At 45.1% G+C, this 19,781-nt stretch overlaps 1 protein-coding gene across 1 annotated transcript in view; it reads right to left on the reverse strand.

Moving 5' to 3' along the window:
* The window catches only part of Eml6 (EMAP like 6), a 252,535-nt gene that overhangs the window by 103,537 nt on the left and 129,217 nt on the right, over positions 1–19,781 (reverse strand). The window contains exons 8-10 of the mRNA XM_087909226.1: positions 6,402–6,603; positions 3,802–3,939; positions 1,377–1,633 (exon numbers count right to left, since the gene is read on the reverse strand). Of these exons, the coding sequence (XP_087765352.1) occupies positions 1,377–1,633; positions 3,802–3,939; positions 6,402–6,603 (597 nt within the window). The remainder of the gene's footprint in view (positions 1–1,376; positions 1,634–3,801; positions 3,940–6,401; positions 6,604–19,781) is intronic.

Consider the following 19,781-nt stretch of genomic DNA (forward strand, 5'->3'; position numbering starts at 1 on the left):
AGAGGAAGATATCTTGATTGAGGGAGCCATTATGGGGCTCGCAAGAAACCTGGGACTAGAGAAATTCCTAGGAATCCACAAGGATGACCCCAGCTAAGATCCTAAGCAGTTGTGGAGAGGGTGCCTGAACTGGCCTTGCCCTGTAGTCAGATTGATGACTATCTTAATTGTCATCATAGAACCTTCATCCAGCAACTGATGGAAGCAGATACAGAGATCCACAGTGGAGCACTGGGCTGAGCTCCCAACGTCCAGTCGGAGAGAGAGATGAACAATAATAAGAGAAAAGAGGTCAAGACCATAATGGGGACACCTACCGAAACAGCTTACTTGAGCTAACAGGAGCTCACCGACTCAGGTCTGACAGTGGAGGGAACCAGCATAGGACCAAACTAGGCTCTCCGAATGTGGGGGACAGCTGTGTGGCTGGGGCAGACTATGGGGCCACTGGCAGTGGGACCAGTATTTATTCCTACTGCTTGTACTGGCTTTTTGGAACCCATTCTTTTTGGAGGGATGCCTTACTCAACCTAGATGTAGTGGGGAGGGCCAACTTGATAAAGTCAATTCTCTCCTTCCACTCTATGCTGGCTCCATGCACTGAGCTCAGGTTACTAGGCTTGCAGGGCGAGAGCCTTTACCTGCGGAGTCATCTCACCAGCTTCTTTCTAACAGAATTTTAAGAACAAAGTCATTTCAAATCCACTGGGCGCTCATCCCCAATCGCATTTCCTTTTCTTTCCTTAGACGTAACCCATCCCCTGGGTGGAACGCTGAGCATGCCCATGCACCTGCTAACATATGCTAGGATGTAAGTGGTGGAAATACGTGAACTTGTTTTACCATCCTAACAGCTTTGTATGAGTGAGCATACACTGCGCAGACCGTCTTGCGTCTATTTGCTCAGCAGCATACTTTTGTGATCTACCCAGACTGACACAAGCTGGCCAGGCCAGTTCCTCACAGCATCGCCTCCTGAGACTGCACACTTAGACTTTCCTCATGCTGACGGCTGCTTAGGAATTCTGTCGCAGTTTTGTTTCCTGCAATCCCCGGCACAGCAAACACTTCTGTGCACATTCTTAACCAGCGCTGCAGTGTTAGTGCCATTGACAGGCTCCGGCCAGTCTAAAGTGACCTCCAGCACTGCTCTGCCTATGATGTGCCCAGTGAACAACACCGTATGCTTCATCTTTAAATCTTACCTAATATTTAAAAACTTTTAATGTGACCCAACTCATTAACCTTTCCTCTGAGGGTCCATGACCTAGGGATCTTGTAGAGAACATCCCTTACCCTGAGGTCATAGGACATTCCCCTACATTTCCTCACGAGGTTCCAAGCCTGCTCTTCGCGAGCATCTCCCTAGGACTCACACGGCATTTTGTAGAAGAGTCGCTCCCCAGCACCGTCATTGGTTTGCAGGTATTTGCTGTCCAGAGACCAGTCGATGTGCGTGATGAAGCTAAGCGACTTGTTACATTCTCCTATTTTCTTATACCGCTGGGCAACAGCATAGACATCCACAGGGCCATCGTTGGAACCCACCGCCAGGTAAGAACCATCTGGGGAAAATTTCATTTCGTGAATGACTTCTTTTCTATCTTTGATATGGACCACTTCTGTCATATCTCTGTAGGAAGAAAATGCAAAGTGATAATCAGGAAATCGAGAAATAGAAAATCCAGGTCGCGTTTTGAAAGGGGTGTGTCACAAGAAAGAAAAATTCTATAGACTAAAAGATTTATTTTCATGAAAGATATGATATATTTACAATTTACATGATATATTTACAAATTACATCCTGCTTTTAAAAATTAAAACAAACATTTAAAATAGTATTTTGTGCCCTCAGAGTAAAAATAAAAGCCTTTAACACAAAGAGTATTTGCTTTCATGTTCAACTATATATTAGTTATATATATATATAATATATATATATTAGTTATATATAATATATATAGTTATATATTGAAAATTTTATCTAAAAATTAGAGTTAAAAGTCACTTTAAAATATGCAATGCAGAAAGGCAAAACATATAAAAATTGGTGTAAAAATAAGCTATCTGTTTATGTCTTAAACATAAATGAGAGCAGATGTGACGGCACATGCCTTTAATCCCAGCCTTGGAAGGCAGAGGCAAGCAGATCTCTGGGAGCTGGAGGCCAGTGCTTCTACATATCAAGTTTCAGGCCACACAGGGCTATGAATCCTGTGAGATCCTGTCACTACCTAAACTATTATGCTTATTGTTACTTTAAAGGAATGAGTCTAAAAGAAGACAATTACTACTCTTTAAATATCAAAATGCTATCAGGAGGCAGAGGCAGGCAGATGTCTGTGAGTTTGAGGCCAGCCTGGGCTACAAGAGCTAGTTCCAGAACAGGCTCCAAAGCTACAGAGAAACCCTGTCTTGAAAAAAAAATCAAAATGCAATCTATGCAATCCCTTCATCTCACCATGAAAGGTCATAATGAATATGCTGAATCACTAAAGCATTAGATATCTTTTTTGGTCAAATTCTTTTTAAATTTAATTCTTTGAGGTTTTGCACAATGCATTTTGATTATATTCACCCTCTTTTCCCAACCAAATCCCTCCCAAATCCAGAACCACTTCCTGACTTTGTCTCATCTTTTTATAAAACCAGCCCAGTGCAATTTGTGCTGCCATATATTCCTGGATGCACGATCATTCCCTAGAGCACAGAACTAGCCAAGTTCTGTTAAGATTAATTTCGGCTTGTGTCTGAAAGCTCACTGGGGTTACTTTCCCCCTCTAACTAGGAGACAGGATTATGACTCAGGTTGCCCGAGCCAATGAAGATGGCTTCATCAACTCTAAACCAGACTGAGTGCATCCAACAGCAGCAAGGATTTGCTTCTACATAACCAGGCCTACATCTACTATCATTTACTACAGCGCTCTGCTGTGCTATAATAACATAAAATAACTGCACGGGTTTTCCTTTGTGTGCACTTGAGAATTCTGTCTAAAAGGAAATTTGGTGATTGACTACCTCATCATCAATCAATCAGCAGTGAATGGAAACATTGCCCACTAATTTGGTAACAAGTTATATGTGAGTGGTAATGAGGATTCAGAGGAATGACTTGTGCTAAGAGCTCTCCACATGGTACAGAATTTTCTCCACATAAAACACGCAGCCTTTCTTTATAGCTGTACTTCTTTGCTGTAATTACAAAATGGGTAAGCCAAGAGAACAACTAATTCATTCAGAAGAATTCCACAGGGGAGTGGCAGTTCTTGTCCAGTGTAAACAATACAGGATGCCAGCAAGCAGGAAACACCCCAGTTCTCTACCAATTCTATGCATGAAATCTTTGATTCGAGCTCACTTATAAGAATTTAATGTTGTTGGGTGCTGCTTTATAATTTCTGCTTCTTTTTTCGGCTTAACTACCAAACTCACAACCTCCCGTCTCAAGTCCCTGGGATCTCATGGATCTCACAAAGGTCAGTGTGTGATGTGTTAAGGAACTTCTAAAAGTATGGGCTGGGATAGCATCCTCCATGAAAAACAGGATTTCTTTGCAACAAATCATACACCCTATTATTTCTAAGAAGAGACGGAAGACTCTAACAGACTTCACATCAAGTCACTGGGTTAGGGTCTATGTCTAAACAGTTTACCAAAGGCATCTGGATTTCCAGTGCTCTGGACTTCAGAATCTCAGGTAAGGGATTTCCTAACACTCTGACATATTTTATGACTAGGTTACTCTTTAACTTTTAATAAAGGAACGTCTCAGAGTATCATTTTCAGTAAGGAATGTACCTGACTCGGAGAACAATGAAAGAGCCATCCTTCATGCCCAGGGCCAACTGAGACCCGTCCGGGCTGAAGGAGACACTACGGACTGCTTCTTCCATGTTGCAGCGGGCAATCAAGGCATGGTCGGCCAGACTCCACAGCCTAAGGACCAAGAACAGGATCAAATAAGAACAGAACCAGCCCCTCAACCATCTTCCCACCTTCACACCTTCACATAGTAACTTCACGCCCACGCCCTTCACCATGTTGTCAGAACATCTGGGAAAGGGTTTTGTCTGCCTTTGGGCCACTTCTGTCACTCAAAAAAACCTAACAAAAAATATGAGGTGAAATTTGCAAAGATTTTAGCATACACAGACTAGAAAATCCAAGCATCGCTTTGCAAAGTGTCTTCTCTTTGGAAATCAGAAATTATCCTTTATTTATGCCAATGACTGTAACCATGCTCCAAGGGTAGGAATGGCTAAGGCTGTGCCTTAGTTAGGGTTACTATTGCTGAGATGAAACACCATGACCAAACAAAGTTGGGGAGGAGAGGGTGCATTGGCTTACCCCTCCACAACACTGTTCATCATTGAAGGAAGTCAGAACAAGAGCTCAAACATGCACAAACCTGGAGGCAGGAGCTGATGCAGAGGCCATGGAGAGATTTTTCTGCTTGCTTCTCTGGCCTGCACAGCCTTTCTTATAGAAATCAGGACCACTAGCCCAGGGATAGCACCACCCACCAATCATTAATTAATTAATTGATGGGCCCTACCCATCAATCATTAATTAAGAAAATGCCTGAGAGATGAATCTTATGGAGGGATTTTCTTAATTGAGGTTCCTTTCTTTTTCAGATGGCTCTAACTTATATCAAGTTGACAATGAAACGAGCCAGGACATGCTGTTCCGGTTAGTTTCACAATAAGCATTCAAGAACACTTTCCAAGTAGCTGTTCGAAAGCATATGTAGACAGAAACACACAGCACAGTAGCTGGCTCCCCTGGGTATGTGTGTGGGTATCTGAGAGAAGAGAATAAATGATGTTTCTTTGTAGGATGGCTCCAGAATTTACTCATGGTTATCACTCAGCGGTCTCAGGCCTTTGCTCATGGGCCGCTATTGGTAGGGCAATGTTTCATGGTGCTCGTAGCCAAAAAGTACAGCTTCTGGTGGAGAAATATGGACCAGGAGGCAAACAGAACTCACAGAGCTTTGAGCAAAACCAACCATAGGGTTCCTAGCTCCAGAACACTTAGTCCAGGTACCTCAAACTAAGCAAACCCAGAGAAAATATTTATACTATGCAAACAGGAGCTTCTGAGTTGTGTGGTGGTATTTGATCTCTGTAAGAGATTTTCTAATGATGATGACGATGCACGCTTGAATGCATGTGTGGCAGCTGATTCTTGCCTTCCACCATGTGAATTCCAAGGTCGTCAGGATGGGCAGAGGACGTCTTTACCGCGGAGCTGGCCTTGTGAAGGCTGTCTTAAGATGGTCTTCTCTTCACACAGAACAAATGTCTGCGAGAAGGACCAAGAACTTGCAATCCTAAAACAAGTATAAGTCTCATGCAGCGGTTTCCTTAAGTGCACCCAGCTACCAGAAGGGGGGAGGGGCTGCACAGTGAGCGCCCAACTGGTCCCTCAGGAAGCCTGAAGTCTTTAGTCGAAAGCTCAGGGTAGCCTCTCAATACCTCATCTATTTCTGGTGGCATAGTTGACAAGGTTTATTTTAGCTTCTAAAGTTCAGAAGCAATAATCAATCAACAGATGTATTGATCACTCTTAACTTTCCCTGTGGCCTCTCTGCTGCCGAGCTTTTCAAGGTTTTCAAACGCCCTCCAACCTCAGTGAGTATAGCAGTTGTCAGCGTGCTGGAGGCTGGCTCATTTTATCCACGCTTGTGCTCTTGAAGAACGACAGATGAAGCCAGGTGTGGTGGCACTCGCCTTTAGCCCAGCCCTTGGGAGGCAGAGGCAGGCTGATTTCTGAGTCTGAAGCTAGTCTGGTCTATATAGAGAGTTCCAGTACAGCCAGGGCCACACAGAGAAACCCTATCTCTAAATAAATAAATAAATAAATAAATAAACCATGTAAGCCCTGACAATAGTACACATTATCTCAGAAATTAGCATTCTCCTTTGTTTGATTACAATGTCTAAATTTCTATTTCAGAATTTGCAACAATAGCAACAATAATAATAATTTGCTCGTGTCCTGAACATAACTTTAAAACCAGAGCTGCAGATCTCCTGAGGAATGAGGGTCTCTAATCAAATCCTAAAATTGCTGAGCAATCCCCCTGCAGAGGGGCAAGCACATGAACAGAACTCTTGCTTCACCAAAGAGAAGTGTGTTTGGCTCTTCTCTTGAACTAAGAAGACAACCGGTAGTCACACATTTTCATTTCCAAAAAGGTTGTCGTGACTCCAGACGGAGCCGGAAACGACACAACAACACGTAAGGAGCCAGCTTAGCTTAATGTCCTTGCTTCCAAAGTCAAGAAGGTGTTCCTAAACTGGGGTTTATCCTTAAATCACAGACATACTCGGGCAGAAGAAATCTCTCATCTCAGGGAAGGCCGTGAGGTGTGGTGGCTGCTGGAGCCTCACCTGACAGAGCGGTCGTCGCTGCCCGTCACAGCCAGAGGCTTCTTGGGGTGCAAGGCCAGGGCCCAGAGCTCGCCCTCGCAATGGCCCTGGAGGATGAGTACCGGCTTATCCCGCTCGCGCACAATCACTTCAAAAATCTCGCTATCCTGGGTCCCTGCCAGGAGGCGGTCGGCCTTCCAGCACACGCTCCGGATAGACAGGCCTGGTGGAAGAAAACACAGCGTCCTTTTACACGGTCCACACATAAAGTCAGCACCTGTGATGCCGCCAAGATGCTCTTTCATTTGATGCTACCCGTCTTTACGTCCCCGGGTGGAGAATCCACTCCGCTGGCACATTGGACGTTCCCCCTACACCTGTGACCTTATTTGCTGGAGTGACTGCTCTGCCTGACTCAGGAAACCTATGTGCTTCTACAGAAGACATATTTTAAGTACTACATTTTAAACAGTAGAAAAATCAGACTTTACCAAACCTAAACTTCTGTGATCTTGAGCTTCTTTGGTCCATTCAGCCTCTTACTGAGTTTGTTACCTACTGACTTCTGCAGGGAACTGTCTCACAACAGAGTCCAACACACCAGCAATTCCATTTCCCCAACTCTCCTGAAGCAGGGCTACAATCTACTCTGGAGCCTGAGCTGCCCTGGTGTCTGCCGTGTATAGAGCTCCAGAAGCCAGACATGTAGGACTTGCTCCCCCTTTATTCCTGATAAGCCAGATGTACAGGGGGTGAATATTTTGCTCTCTGGGGATCTGAGTTAGACTATAATTATGACGACCTTGTAATTTATCATTCAAATCTGATCCCCTTTCAAAGTAAAAGCAATTAAGTTTTCATATTTTAAAAACATATATATTGGTCGAAAATATAACTTTAATATGCTGAAAGACCTAATAAAAATAACTATATCAAAATTTTAATTCACAAAAAATTCATCACAAAATTCTACTAACACTATTACGAAAGGGAAATTTTAGGACAAGGAATAAATGGAGCACAGATTGGTTTTAGGATCATGAAATTGTCTTGTATATGTCACTATGTATTTGTCAGAACCTGTGGACTACATGTCACCCATGAGAGATCCTTCATGTGAACAATGGACTTCAAGCAAAAATGTCCACCACTGTAGGTGGGATGCTGATGTCAGGAGACCGTCACTGTAGGAGGGATGCTCATGTCCAAAGACCATCACTGTAGGTGGGATGCTGACGTCAGGAGACCATCACTGTCCTAAAACCAGCCCCTCAGTGATACCCATTCGCTCAGCTCACCTGCTCTTTACTCTCAGCCATATGTATGTTTTAGTCCTTGGCAACCTTGTGATTGAATTGATAAAGTAAAAGTTAAACTTTTTTTTGAAAATACTATGAATACTATGTTGGGTGCACATTTTTGTAGGGAATAAAATAAACTCTTGGTGTTCAATAATTTTCTTAAAATCTATTTATTAAAAATAACCCACAAGTGATGCTAAGTCAGATGGGATACTATGAAAAACTGGTGATTTTGGATTTCTGAAAACCTTAGCTGCAATCCTGATCTATGGTCTTCAAAAGGTGCATGAGATACTTCATTTATCTGTCTTCTGGTCTCTTTCCCTCCCTCCCCCCCCCTCCATCCGTCCTCCTGTGGCGCAAAGCTATTTGTATGTGAGATAACTCTCTTTGCCTGACATTTGGCATTTTATCTGTACAGTGTGTAAACATTTATTCTTCCTCCACCTCTGCAACCTTTGCGGGTTTGTGAATGAGTTCAGAGAAGTACTAAGAACCCCTTAGCCTTTGTCCGTTTTTACAAGGCAGCTCCAGCGGGGCTGAGAAATGGTCGGGGGGTGATGCAGCTGACGTGCAAGCACAAGGACCTGAGTTCGAGTCCTGGCACCCAGGTAAAAAGCTGTACACAAGGTCACATGTCAACAATCTCAGCTCTGGGGACCTGTGAGGGGCCCTCGGGTTGCTGGACAGCCAGCCTAGCCAAATCGGTGAACACTGGGCTTGGTGAGGAACATTATCAAAAAGTAATTGAAGAAGACACCCAACATCAACACCAGTACACATACCATAACACAACACCACACACAACACACACACACACACACACACACACACACACACACACACTCAGAAACCAAGATGGGGTTTCCAACTCTGCCAAGTTACATGGCACACAGTATTTTCAGACTGCATTGAGGGAATCCCTAGGAGGGGCTCCAGGGATCTGGCTGGGGAAGGACTTCAGAATGTAAATTAAGACACAGGAAGCAGAAGATCCTACCTGCTTCCAGTCTGTAACTCACAATCTGTGTTTTTATAGACTTCCTTAAAAAACAAAGCAAAACAAAACAACAAAAAACCCTTCTAGTGAATTAACCAGTTTAGCAGGGAAACTAAACACATAGCAAACACAAGGAGGCTGAACTGACAAGGTGTGTGTACGTGAACATAGTGGGAAAAGTGGAGAGAAAAGAGAAAAAAAGGAGGGAGAAGGGGAGAGACCAAAGGAAACAGTCACTTTCATCACTTGTAGCAATCTAGTGAGCTGAGACCATTTCCTCTGAGACCAACATTTCTGTTCTTCAAGCAGATAAGTTATCTTTTGTCGCATCAGATTAGCCTACTCTAAGGCCCCTTAATGATGCTGGGTCACTTTCTTTTCCGAGACAACCATTTTAAATAGAAATTACTTCCCAAGGGCACATCAGTAGGAAAGCCGACTCAAGCCACGCCCACTTGCTTCTTCTGACCCTAATGCGGTAACTGGGCCTCTGACCACGTGGTGCTTGGAGCCTTGGGGCCCCGCCCCCGGGCATTTGGAGAGACCCCGCAGAGTGACACGTCCCTGACTAGGTTGCAGGACTTCATTTTTCTGCCCAACCAGGCTTGGCTTTTCACATTTCTGACACAAGTACAGAGAACAGGACTGTAATCGCGGCCCTAGCTGGCTGGCCAAGGCAGCCATTGTATCCATGAGTTTTTAAGCTGTCTTTGCTCCTACCTTCCGCTTTGGGAGTCCGGAAACAAGCTACTGTTTAGAATACGGTTAGAAACCCGACGGTAGCTAAATGAAAAGCAAGAAAAACTGCTTTCATCATTTAAAGTCACAGAAATGCTCTTTTTTTTTTTTCATAAAAAATACTGTGTGTGCTTTTGACAGTGTGGCGACGCGGACGTCGATGTAGGATTTCACGCCCTCTGTGTACTAGGCTGAGAAAGGCATAGCTCTGGCCTGAGCATGGTACGTGTGGACAGCAGATGGCAGTAGAGAGCAACCTACCCAGCCAAACCCGAACCATCCTCTAAAGCAGAAACCAAATTCTTAATAACCCTTAACCTTGTTTCGTATTCCTTCGGTAAGTAGAGAACAACACTCTTCCAGTCCCCAGGCTGGCGTGAGAGGAACTGCTGGCCTGTCAACATCGACACGGCCTCATCGTGAAAGGGCAATGTGTACTGTTCACCAGTTAATCGAACAGATGGATTTACACGCCAGCCCTCTTAGCTCTGGGCACCATGAGCTATTTATCCTTTCAAATCTCCAGTTCCCACATCTTTCACTCCACAGCAACGCTGGACCTAGCGCCTAACATCTGAGAAATGACTCCATCAACATATGCAATTATGCTTCCCCAGCAGGCCTTTCTGCACAGTGGAGTCTTTTTGAATCTAGAAGAACCTTCTATGTGGGGGTCAGACTCTAGCCCCATGGGAGGTCATCCAGTAGCTCTGAGGATGCTGTCACCGGCTCCTCCCCTTGAGGGGCAGCTATTCCTTACCTTTCGATTCTTTTACTATTTTGATGTGCTAGCCCTGCAAACTCTCAAAGTTCTGGTCTAACACAGAGAAAATTAGCGCTAGACTAAAACGGCCTTTCTCCCAGTTATGTGTCTGGAGAAACTGGCAGGAGAGAGGAGTGGGTTTTAAACTCAGTCTGAGGCCAGAAGGCATGCAAGGAGCACAGGGCAACCTCCCCAGCTCTTCCCATGCACCGGAGTCTTCATGAAGTATCTAAAACAGACAGATGTCTGGACCCCACCCCGACATTCCTCTCGCTTGGTGTGGAGTGGAGTGGCGTGAGTAGGGGTGAGTGGGTCCGGCATAGTTAAGTGTAGCCAACCCAAGCTGAAAACCATTGCCCCCCTCCTCCCCCGCACGCCCAGTTAGGGTGCTATCCAGGTGATGGTAAGTAATGGTTCTTCATCTGAGGTTGACAACTCTACCCCAGCATGTTAGAAAAGCCAAGGCCCAGTGAGGCAGGGCAAAAAGCTCACACAGTTTTTTGAAAAATTTAACAAGCAGGCATTCCACGGATAACCTTTGCCCACGGACAACGTGATTTAGGAAGAGACCTTATGAACTCTGTGGACCATGATGGGCTCCAGAAAACCATTCGTGGACCCTGAGAACACCACATAGAAACTTCACATTCACACCCGACTGGGAACGGCTCAGGGGGCCTAAGAGCTTGCTGTGCAAGGGCACTAAGTCCAGATTCCCAGCACCTACGTGGGCATCGAGACACACACCTATAATGCCAACATCATAGGGAGACATGGACAGGAGGATCCCAGGGCTCACTGGCCAGCCAGTCTAGCAATAGGTGACCTTTAGGTTCAGTGAGCAACCTTGTCTTAAATGAGGTGAAGGGTTACGGAATACGAAGAAACCGGATGCTCAGCTAGAAGCACCACCCCTATCGACTAGCACTCGTGAGGCTGGTCACGAGCAGGCACACTACTGGAGGAGTAAGGTGATCCTGAATGACACAAGCTACCAACCCTGTGATCTGCCTGCAAGGCACATGAACACAATAGTGGCACAGAGTTATGGGAGTAATCAAGCACTTTTTGGTTGTATTTAAGTCCCACTTCATGAGATGGGACCCAAATCTGACACTGCTAAACTGGGCTGGAACCTGAGGTTAGACATGCTATGTGCTTAGAGGAAACTCAGTGCCAAATTCTGCTAAATGAACCTCGCAATAAAACGATTCTGAATGACCTACTGCTATAACCAACCATAGATTAGTGCATCCAAAGAAAAGATTCCTCTCACAGTGGGGTGGCAGTTAACTGGGCAATGTGCAGAAAGTGAGGGACCTAAGAGTGCTCACTCCCAAACAGGATGTTCTCATCAAACTCCCCCACTCCAGGCTCAGGAATCTATGTGGAAAGGGGGGCAGAAGGGTTGTAAGAGACAGAGGAGGTGGCTGACTCCGAGGAAACGGATCTAGACAAAAAAGGACCAAGATACACATATGATCACGTCACAGAGCCTATGGCAGCACACACACACACACACACACACACACACACACACACACACACACACACACACATATGATCACGTCACAGGGCCTGTGGCAGCACACACACACACACACATATATGATTGTGTCCCAGAGCCTGTGGCAGCACACACACACATATATGATCATGTCACAGAGCCTGTGGCAGCACACACACACACACACACACACATACACATATGATTGTGTCACAGAGCCTGTGGCAGCACACACACACACACACACACATATGATCACGTCACAGAGCCTGTGGCAGCACACACACACACACACACACACACATATATGATTGTGTCACAGAGCCTGTGGCAGCACACACACACACACACACACATATATGATTGTGTCACAGAGCCTGTGGCAGCACACACACACACACACACACACACATATGATCGTGTCACACAAGCTCTGCACAGGTGCAAACAAGACAAAATCCCTGTACTGAGATGGGGAGGTGACACCAGGTCCCACTGCTAACTAGGAAGCTGATGGTAAAAGATGCCTGCTGGGAAAGGCAAAATTGATTTCCCCGATGGAATGTACACTTTAGGCTAACACAAAACAGACTTCATGGGGTTTTGGGGGAGTTGTTTTGTTATATTTTTTGTCTTTTTGCTTGTTTGTTTTGATTTTCATTTTACTTTGACTTTGGGGAGAGAGAGAGAAAGTGAGAAAGTGGACATGAAGTTGGGTGGGTTCTGAGAAGAACTGGGGAGATAAAAATATTATCACATATTATTAAACAATATCAAATCTGTGGCCTACTTTTGGATCAGCATGAACACTTGTCCAACGGGTCTCCATGAGGCCAACACTCGTGGAGATGGTCTCTCACTTGGCAAGAATTAGTGAACCTCGGGCCAGCACAGAATTCAGCTGAACCTCTCTCATGATTCTCTGGGTGGTTTACAGGTTCACTTTGTCAGTCATGCATGGGACAGATGTAATCATTCCTGGAAAACCTCATTTTCCCCCAAATATTTGCCCCTAAAATTATTTGGGAACTGGTGCTTCTCTGGCGTCTTATCTGGGAACACCAGCCGTCACCCCAGACCCTGGGAACACTTCCAATTCAGTGCTGACAAGATCGGAGACTGTAAGAGTTAATGGACACATAAAAGAAAGCAACACAGTGGACATTAACTGCATCCTCTAATTCTAGGAAAGAACATTAGGATGGACAAAGAGTGCCTTATCAAAGTCTGCCCTTTATAGAGAGGCTTGGGCATGCAGGAATGTTTGCAGGACACGGAGAAGTTGGAGAAATACAAGCTAACTATATGAAGGCCGTTTATGGCAAACCACCCCTATTTCTGCAAACATGCTTTGTTAAGGTTTAAAACACCATTGTTGTCCTTGAGAATGTGCACCTACATCCATCACCTTTTAGCTTCATAAGGACAGGATGTGCCTGGCTTGATGCTTAGCCAAGCTAATAAAATGCTGAGCATTGCTTTTGGTTTAAAAGTTGTTTTCATGTAAAAGTTGGGGGAAAACCTATTTACTTTTTTCTGGAAGCTAATGCTGGAAGGTAGGGAAATCATGCTTGTTTTTGAAGTATAAATAAAGACGGTTCCAGCTATTCAGGGAGCTACTCACACAACTTGTGCGAAACATCTGGTGGTTGGACACGTCTTTCTTCTGCTGACTCCCCTTCCCCTCTCAGGACCTGATCCTGGCTGCAGTGGGACTACGGTACCAGCCAACAGGTTATGCCTGTAATCTCAACACTAACTAAGGAGGCTTCAGCAAGAGGGTCAGCAGGTGTTCAAAGCTTGCATGGCAAGATTCTGCTTCAAAATAACAGAAAATAAGGAAGAAAGTAAAGTGGGGGAGGTGGAAGGAAGGAGGAAGAAAGGAAGGGATGAAGGAAAAAAGAAAAAGCTGAACAGAGGTGTCCTGTGGTAGTCTGAAAGAGAATGGCCCCATGGCTCATATATTTGAAAACTTAGTCAAAGTTAGAGGAATTGTTTGGGAGGGATTAGGAGGTGAAGCCTTGCTGGAGTAGGCGTGGCCTTGTTGGGGGCTTTGTGTCACTGGGGGTGGGCTTTAAGGTTTCAAAAACCCATGCCAGGCCCTGTCTCTGTCCCTGTCTTTCTACATCTCTCTCTGCCCACTGTCTTTAGATCAGGATTTAAATCCTCAGCTATGGCTCTAGCATCATGCCTGTCTGGTCCCCTGAGACTGGAAGGAAGCCCCAATTAAAGGCTTTCTTTTATAAGAGTTGCATAGTCTCTTCATAGCAACAGGAGACTTGCTAAGACAAGCACCTACAGTTCTTCTCAAATAACTAAAATAATAGTGCATGGTGACATATTGAGGAGGACATGGGTAAATGTTGCATCAACAAGAGAAATAGTAACATTGTAAGATTCAGGAGTCTGTGATAAGGGCATAGCACACCTGCCAGCACAGCCAGGGAGGAGAGACTCCTTCACCGGGAGAGCCATGACTGACAGAGAGTACAGACACTAGAGAGCGTAGCTGTGGGAGATTAGCAGTCCTTGAAGGCTTGTAGCATGCTGAGGGAAGCAGTCCACTCTCAGTACAACAGTTCCGCTTTGGAAAAGTGCTCATGCCCAGAGAATTTTCAGTGTTATAGTCAGAGGCTATCTTTAACAGGAAGCTACGGGTTGAAGTTGGGGCCCCATAGACATTCTAGATGTTGGCTTGTGGGGTAGCTGCCTTACTAACGCAACTTAATCCAGAATAACAACTGTGGGACACAGGTGTCTCACCACAGAGAAAACTGAAGGATAAATCTCTTCAGAACCAGATGCTCAGGGACATGCTTTCCTGGTGCGGGACAATTCTATAGCCTGTCAATTACGTTTTAAATAAACGCTGATTGGCCAGTAGCCAGACAGGATGTATAGGTGGGACTACCAGACAGGAAGTAGAGGTGGGGCAATGAGAACAGGAGTATTCTGGGAAGGAGGAAGCCCATTCCTCCACAGTCCTGCCCAGATCATGGAAGATGCAGGATGTGACCTGCCCCGCTGAAAAAGGTACCAAGCCATGTGGCTAACATAGATAAGAATGAGTTAATATAAGTTTTAAGAGCTAATACAAAGCCTGAGCTAATGGGTCAATCAGCTTATAACTTATGGAGATCTCTGTGTGATTTTCTGTGGGACTTGCCAGCTGTGGGGACTGGGCAGGACAGAAACCCCAGCAAGCAGGCCCTCCATGTTACACTTTCTGAGACCAAAGACATGGCCAGGTGCATGTGGACTTCTGCCTTGCGAGGACTGAAAGCGTGGGTGCAGGTTCTGCCACATCTTACTCCTGCACTTTGATGCAGTACCCTGTGGCTGACAGGTAAACAGGAATGCTGGGGGCTCCCACTGCTGCCTCACCCTCAGGTTTATGGCGTCTTCAGCTCCAGCTACCACAGGTAGAGCCAGACTCATAATGACAGCAATGGGGAACACCGAGGCTCCCAATAGCACCAGCCTACATGGTTCCTGTGGCTTACACCCTGTGGGCTGTGGTCAGGAGCAAATGTGCATACCGCAGATGACACACTGCAGCTTCTGTCACCACCTCCTCCTGTGCAGCATCTGGAGCAGCATCGCTGACTGGTCAGAGGGCAACTCTTAGCTACCGCTAGGTCTGCCGGCTCCAGAAGCCTTTGTTATTTGCAAAGCTAGCATTATATTAAGAGAAGAAACCTCTCATGTCCGATTAGAGCCACCAGTCCCATTGCAAGAGCAGCTACACAATGAGCTATGCATTCTCGTTGCTGTATACACCGCACCAGGCTGAGCTGCTAATGTCTCCACACCTGTATGGCTGGCAGGGATGGTAGGTCACTGACTTTATTGTGAATACACTATGGGAAATAACCACAAATTATAGACAGGAAAAAAGTTACAGAGAGACTATGGTGCCAGCTATAAACAAAGCCAACCATTTACAGCAAAACAGCATCCCAAGACACAACTTCAGGAAAAGCTATTTAATAAGACAATAACCTCCACAGGAGTAGCAAAAACAACTAATTTCTTAGACAGGAAAATCTCAATATAGGAGTGTAAGAAACAAGAAAAATAAGGTAGTAAGTCTCTAAAAGAACACAATCATCATTACCAGAGCCTAAAGGAGTCAATATATTCAAAACGCACAGCAAAAAGTTGAAGTGAGTGCTCAGAGGCCACAGACAGGCAGATGAAGTTAGAAAGACAAGGTAGTATATAGATGAGAAAGTCATCAAAGAGATTTTGAAGAGGAATCAGAGGAAAATCTTGGAAAGGAACAGGTCACTAACAGAAATAAAAATTCAGTCAAAAGTCTAAACAGTGTGAAGAGGGCGCAGGGAGACTGTAAAGGCCAGAGGCGGAGGGTGACTACACAGAATCCACATTCTCAGGACCCAGTGGGGCAGGTGCCCATATGAACTCACAGAAACTCTGAGAGCATGCACAGGACCTGCCCAAGTTCAAGCCAGAGGAAGGGGGTTGGCGTGGCCATGAAGTCTCACCCCTGCCTGAGGACCTACTGGCATAGGTAGCTGCTGGGGAAAATGTTTTCTTCAGGGTGTGACCTCTGGGATGAACCATGCCCCAGTGCATCAAGTTGGGTGGGTAAGGAGGTAGAATTAATCTAGAAGGAATTGGGGATTGCTGAATATGATTAAAACATATTGTATAAGATTCTCAAGGAGTAAATGTAACTTTTCAAAAGCCTAAATACCAGATTAGATCAAGTAAAGAAAGACTATGTGAACCTGAGAACAAGCCTTTTGGAATCTGAAGAACGGGTGAGTGCATTTACTTGGCATATGCCAGACTCTGGACTCAAGGCCCAGACACAAAGCAGTCTTAAGGGAGCGTCAGGGAGCAAGGGGAGGGAGGAAGAGATGACAGTGATGATGCTGGAGGAAGAGAGGGTGAGGAAAAGTGGTGTCCTGGTGACATAACTAAAGAAACTAAGCTCTGCAATTGGTGAGCACGCAAAGGGAGCGGAGGAAGCCCTAAGAGAATGACGTCCTCCGTGAAATGGACGGTTGATAAGGGCACAACCATGCTGAAGACTCCAAGGCAAAGCCATCCCATCACCCATGTGACCCAGGCTCAAGAAAAATGACAATTGCTTTCTCCAGAGTCAAGACCTTGATGGTGATACCAACAGAAAAAGCTGATCTGAGCTAGTGGGAGCACACTGACTCTGGACTGATAGTGGGGGAACCAGCACAGGACCAAATTAGGCCCACTGAATGTGGGGGACAGTTGTGAGGCTTGAGCAGTCTGTGGAGTCTGTGGGGCCACTGGCAGTGGGACCAGGATTTATCCCTAGTGCTTGAACTGGCATCTAGGAGCACATTCTTTTCGGAGGAGGGATGCCTTGCTCAGCCTGGATATGGGGCAAGGGCCTTGGTCTTGCCTCGAAGTGAAGTGTCAGATGGACAGACTTTGTTGACTCCCCATGGGAAGCCTTACCCTTCCCGAGGAGTGGATGGGGTGGGTGGAGGAAAGGGTGAAGTGGGAGGAGGGGAGAAAGTGGGAATGGTGATAGCCATGTAAAATGAGAAAAGACTGCATTTAAAAAGTCGTAATAAAGAATAATCTAAAGGTAAAGAAAAGAAGTTTAGGAACAGACTCCTGAGGAAGCTTGAGCAGTTTCATTGGAGAGAAAGGTAGCAGAGCAGGCCAGCCAACCTTCAGCAACTACTGGGAGGGAGGAGAAGAAAGGAGAGTAGGAGTCAGGCCTTTGCAGTGAGGGCCAAAGAGAGAAAGGTTCAGCAAGGGAGGTCGGCAAATAGCTGCCTGGCTGGAAGCGATGGGTCGATTCGTACAATGAGTGAGAATCCCACAGTGTCCTGAGAGACAGACTTAGGATCTTGGCTAGAGTCCAAAAGAAAAGAAGGAAGACAAGAAAAAGTCATGTTTTCCTGAGTTAGTATTCAGAAGTACACGGGCAAGCCACACGACAGAGGCTCTGTATGTGATTACCTGGAAGAAGGCTTGTTGAGAAGAATAAATATATTATCTCATTAAGGGGATACTTAGTCCTTCCATCTCCTTAGCACGGTTTTAGATGATTCAGATTTCCTATGAGGTAGACTCCTAAGGTTGACAGGTCGGTCAGTTGGCTTAACTCTTAAGATAAAAGGCGACCGTATGCAATGTTCTCATCTTTGGAGCAGAAGAGAACATCATGTCTCCAGCCAGAGGCAGGCCATTCTTTTGAAAAGGAACAAAGAGAACCAAGCATCATGTTATCTGATTTCAGGTCATGCTACCAAGCGGCCACGGCAAAGCATGTACGTGAAAACAAGCAGAGGAACAAACCGAGAAGTGATCCCAGAAACAAACCAGCATCGCCAACTGATTCCCAAAATAGGCAGCAATCTCTTCAATAATGGGCTTGAAAAACTGAATATTCTGTGTCAAAGACTGTGATCACTGTCACCCGAAAACAAAAATCAACTCAAAATGGGTCAAAGACCTAAATATTAGACCTGAAACTACAAGAGAAAAAGAAAACTTACAAAAGGGAATGCACAAAACTGAAATACCCTGTACAGCTAAGGAAACAAACAACAGCAAAAAACAAGCCACGAAAACGCCAGAAAGTCTTTGCCAACTATTTATCTGGTGGGAGATTAATATCCAGAATGCATAAGGAGCTAAAACAAAACACACCCCCAAACTCAAGTAATCTACTTTTAAAATGAGCAAATGATCCGAACAGACATTTTTCAAAAAATTACAATGGCCAACTAATGTATAAAAATGTTCAATATTATTAGGTACCAGAGAAATACAAATAGAAACTACAATGATAAGCCGGCTTAGGACAGATATAACAGAAAGAAAATGACAAACGTTCATGAGAAACGGGAACTGTTAATCACTGTTGCCAACACTGCAGGTTAGAAGAGCTATTATGGAAAACACCGAGGAGGTTCTTAAAAAAAACTAAAAGTAGATCGATCACGTGATCTAGCTATCTTACTAATAGAATAGTCAAAGGACACGAAGCCACCACACCACAGGAATACTGTGTGCCCGTGTTTAAGGCAGCATGATTTACAATTGCTAACATGGAATTGGCCAGAGAATGACAGAAGCCAAGGGGGGCACGAGGAAGAATGAAGGGAGAAGAATGAAGCCCCACCCCAGAGACTGGAGAAGGGGATGTGCTGGTAACATTTCTTCTGTAACAGAGGTGCTCAGCTTTGAGAGCTGGTCTTTGAATATCTTTCTTGGACTTTTCCACTGCAACACTTGGAGCCTATTGAGTCTTCTTTGTGGGCACTGCCCCGGACAGTATAGCAGGTTTGGTAGCATCCCTGACCTCTACCCAAACCGCCCTAAGACTTGTAAAGTTTTTACAATCAGAAATGTCTCAAGACAATGCCACATACTTTCTAGAAACTTAAATCAGTTCAATTTGAGAAATGCTGTGCTGTATGATCCCTAGAGCATTCTGAGGAAGAAAAATAGTCCAAAGTGAACCTCAGTGAAGAATTCAGCCCCTGCTTCCTCCTGTCCCGCCCTGTCTGCTCTCTGCTTTAGATGTGGAAAGTGTTCCAAGTGGGTGTATTGTTTTGGATCAGATGTTCCTCATAGTCTCGGGCATTTGAATAGGTGGTGTGCAGTTGGTGGCATTGTTTGGGGAGGCTTAGGAGGTATGGCCTTGTTGGAAGAAGTATGGTACTGGGAGCAGGCTTTGATAGTTTCTAACAGGCCATGCTATTTCCGGTATGCACTCTGTTTCATGGTTATGGTTCAAGATGTGAGCCCTTGGCTTCCTACTTCAAACCTTTGCTCCACCGTCATGGACTCTCACCTTCAGGAACTGTACGCCTAAATAAGCCCTTTCTTCTATAAGCTGCCTTGCTCCTTGCGTTTTTAATCACAGCAACAGAAAAGTAACTGATGCAGTGGACAACTGAGAGAGACAGACAAGGAGGACCCACAACTGGTGGGTGTTAAGTACTCTTCAAACCTTCTAGCATCACTATCAGAGTTAGTAATTAGTTCTTCAAATTCTACTGTAATCAGTCCTGATGTTCACTTTCTTGCAAATAAGAAAAGACCTAGGGAAAATTTCACTCAC

This window comes from Myodes glareolus, chromosome 8 (assembly GCF_982192425.1).
Source record: "Myodes glareolus chromosome 8, mMyoGla1.1, whole genome shotgun sequence".
Taxonomy (NCBI): Eukaryota; Metazoa; Chordata; class Mammalia; order Rodentia; family Cricetidae; genus Myodes; species Myodes glareolus.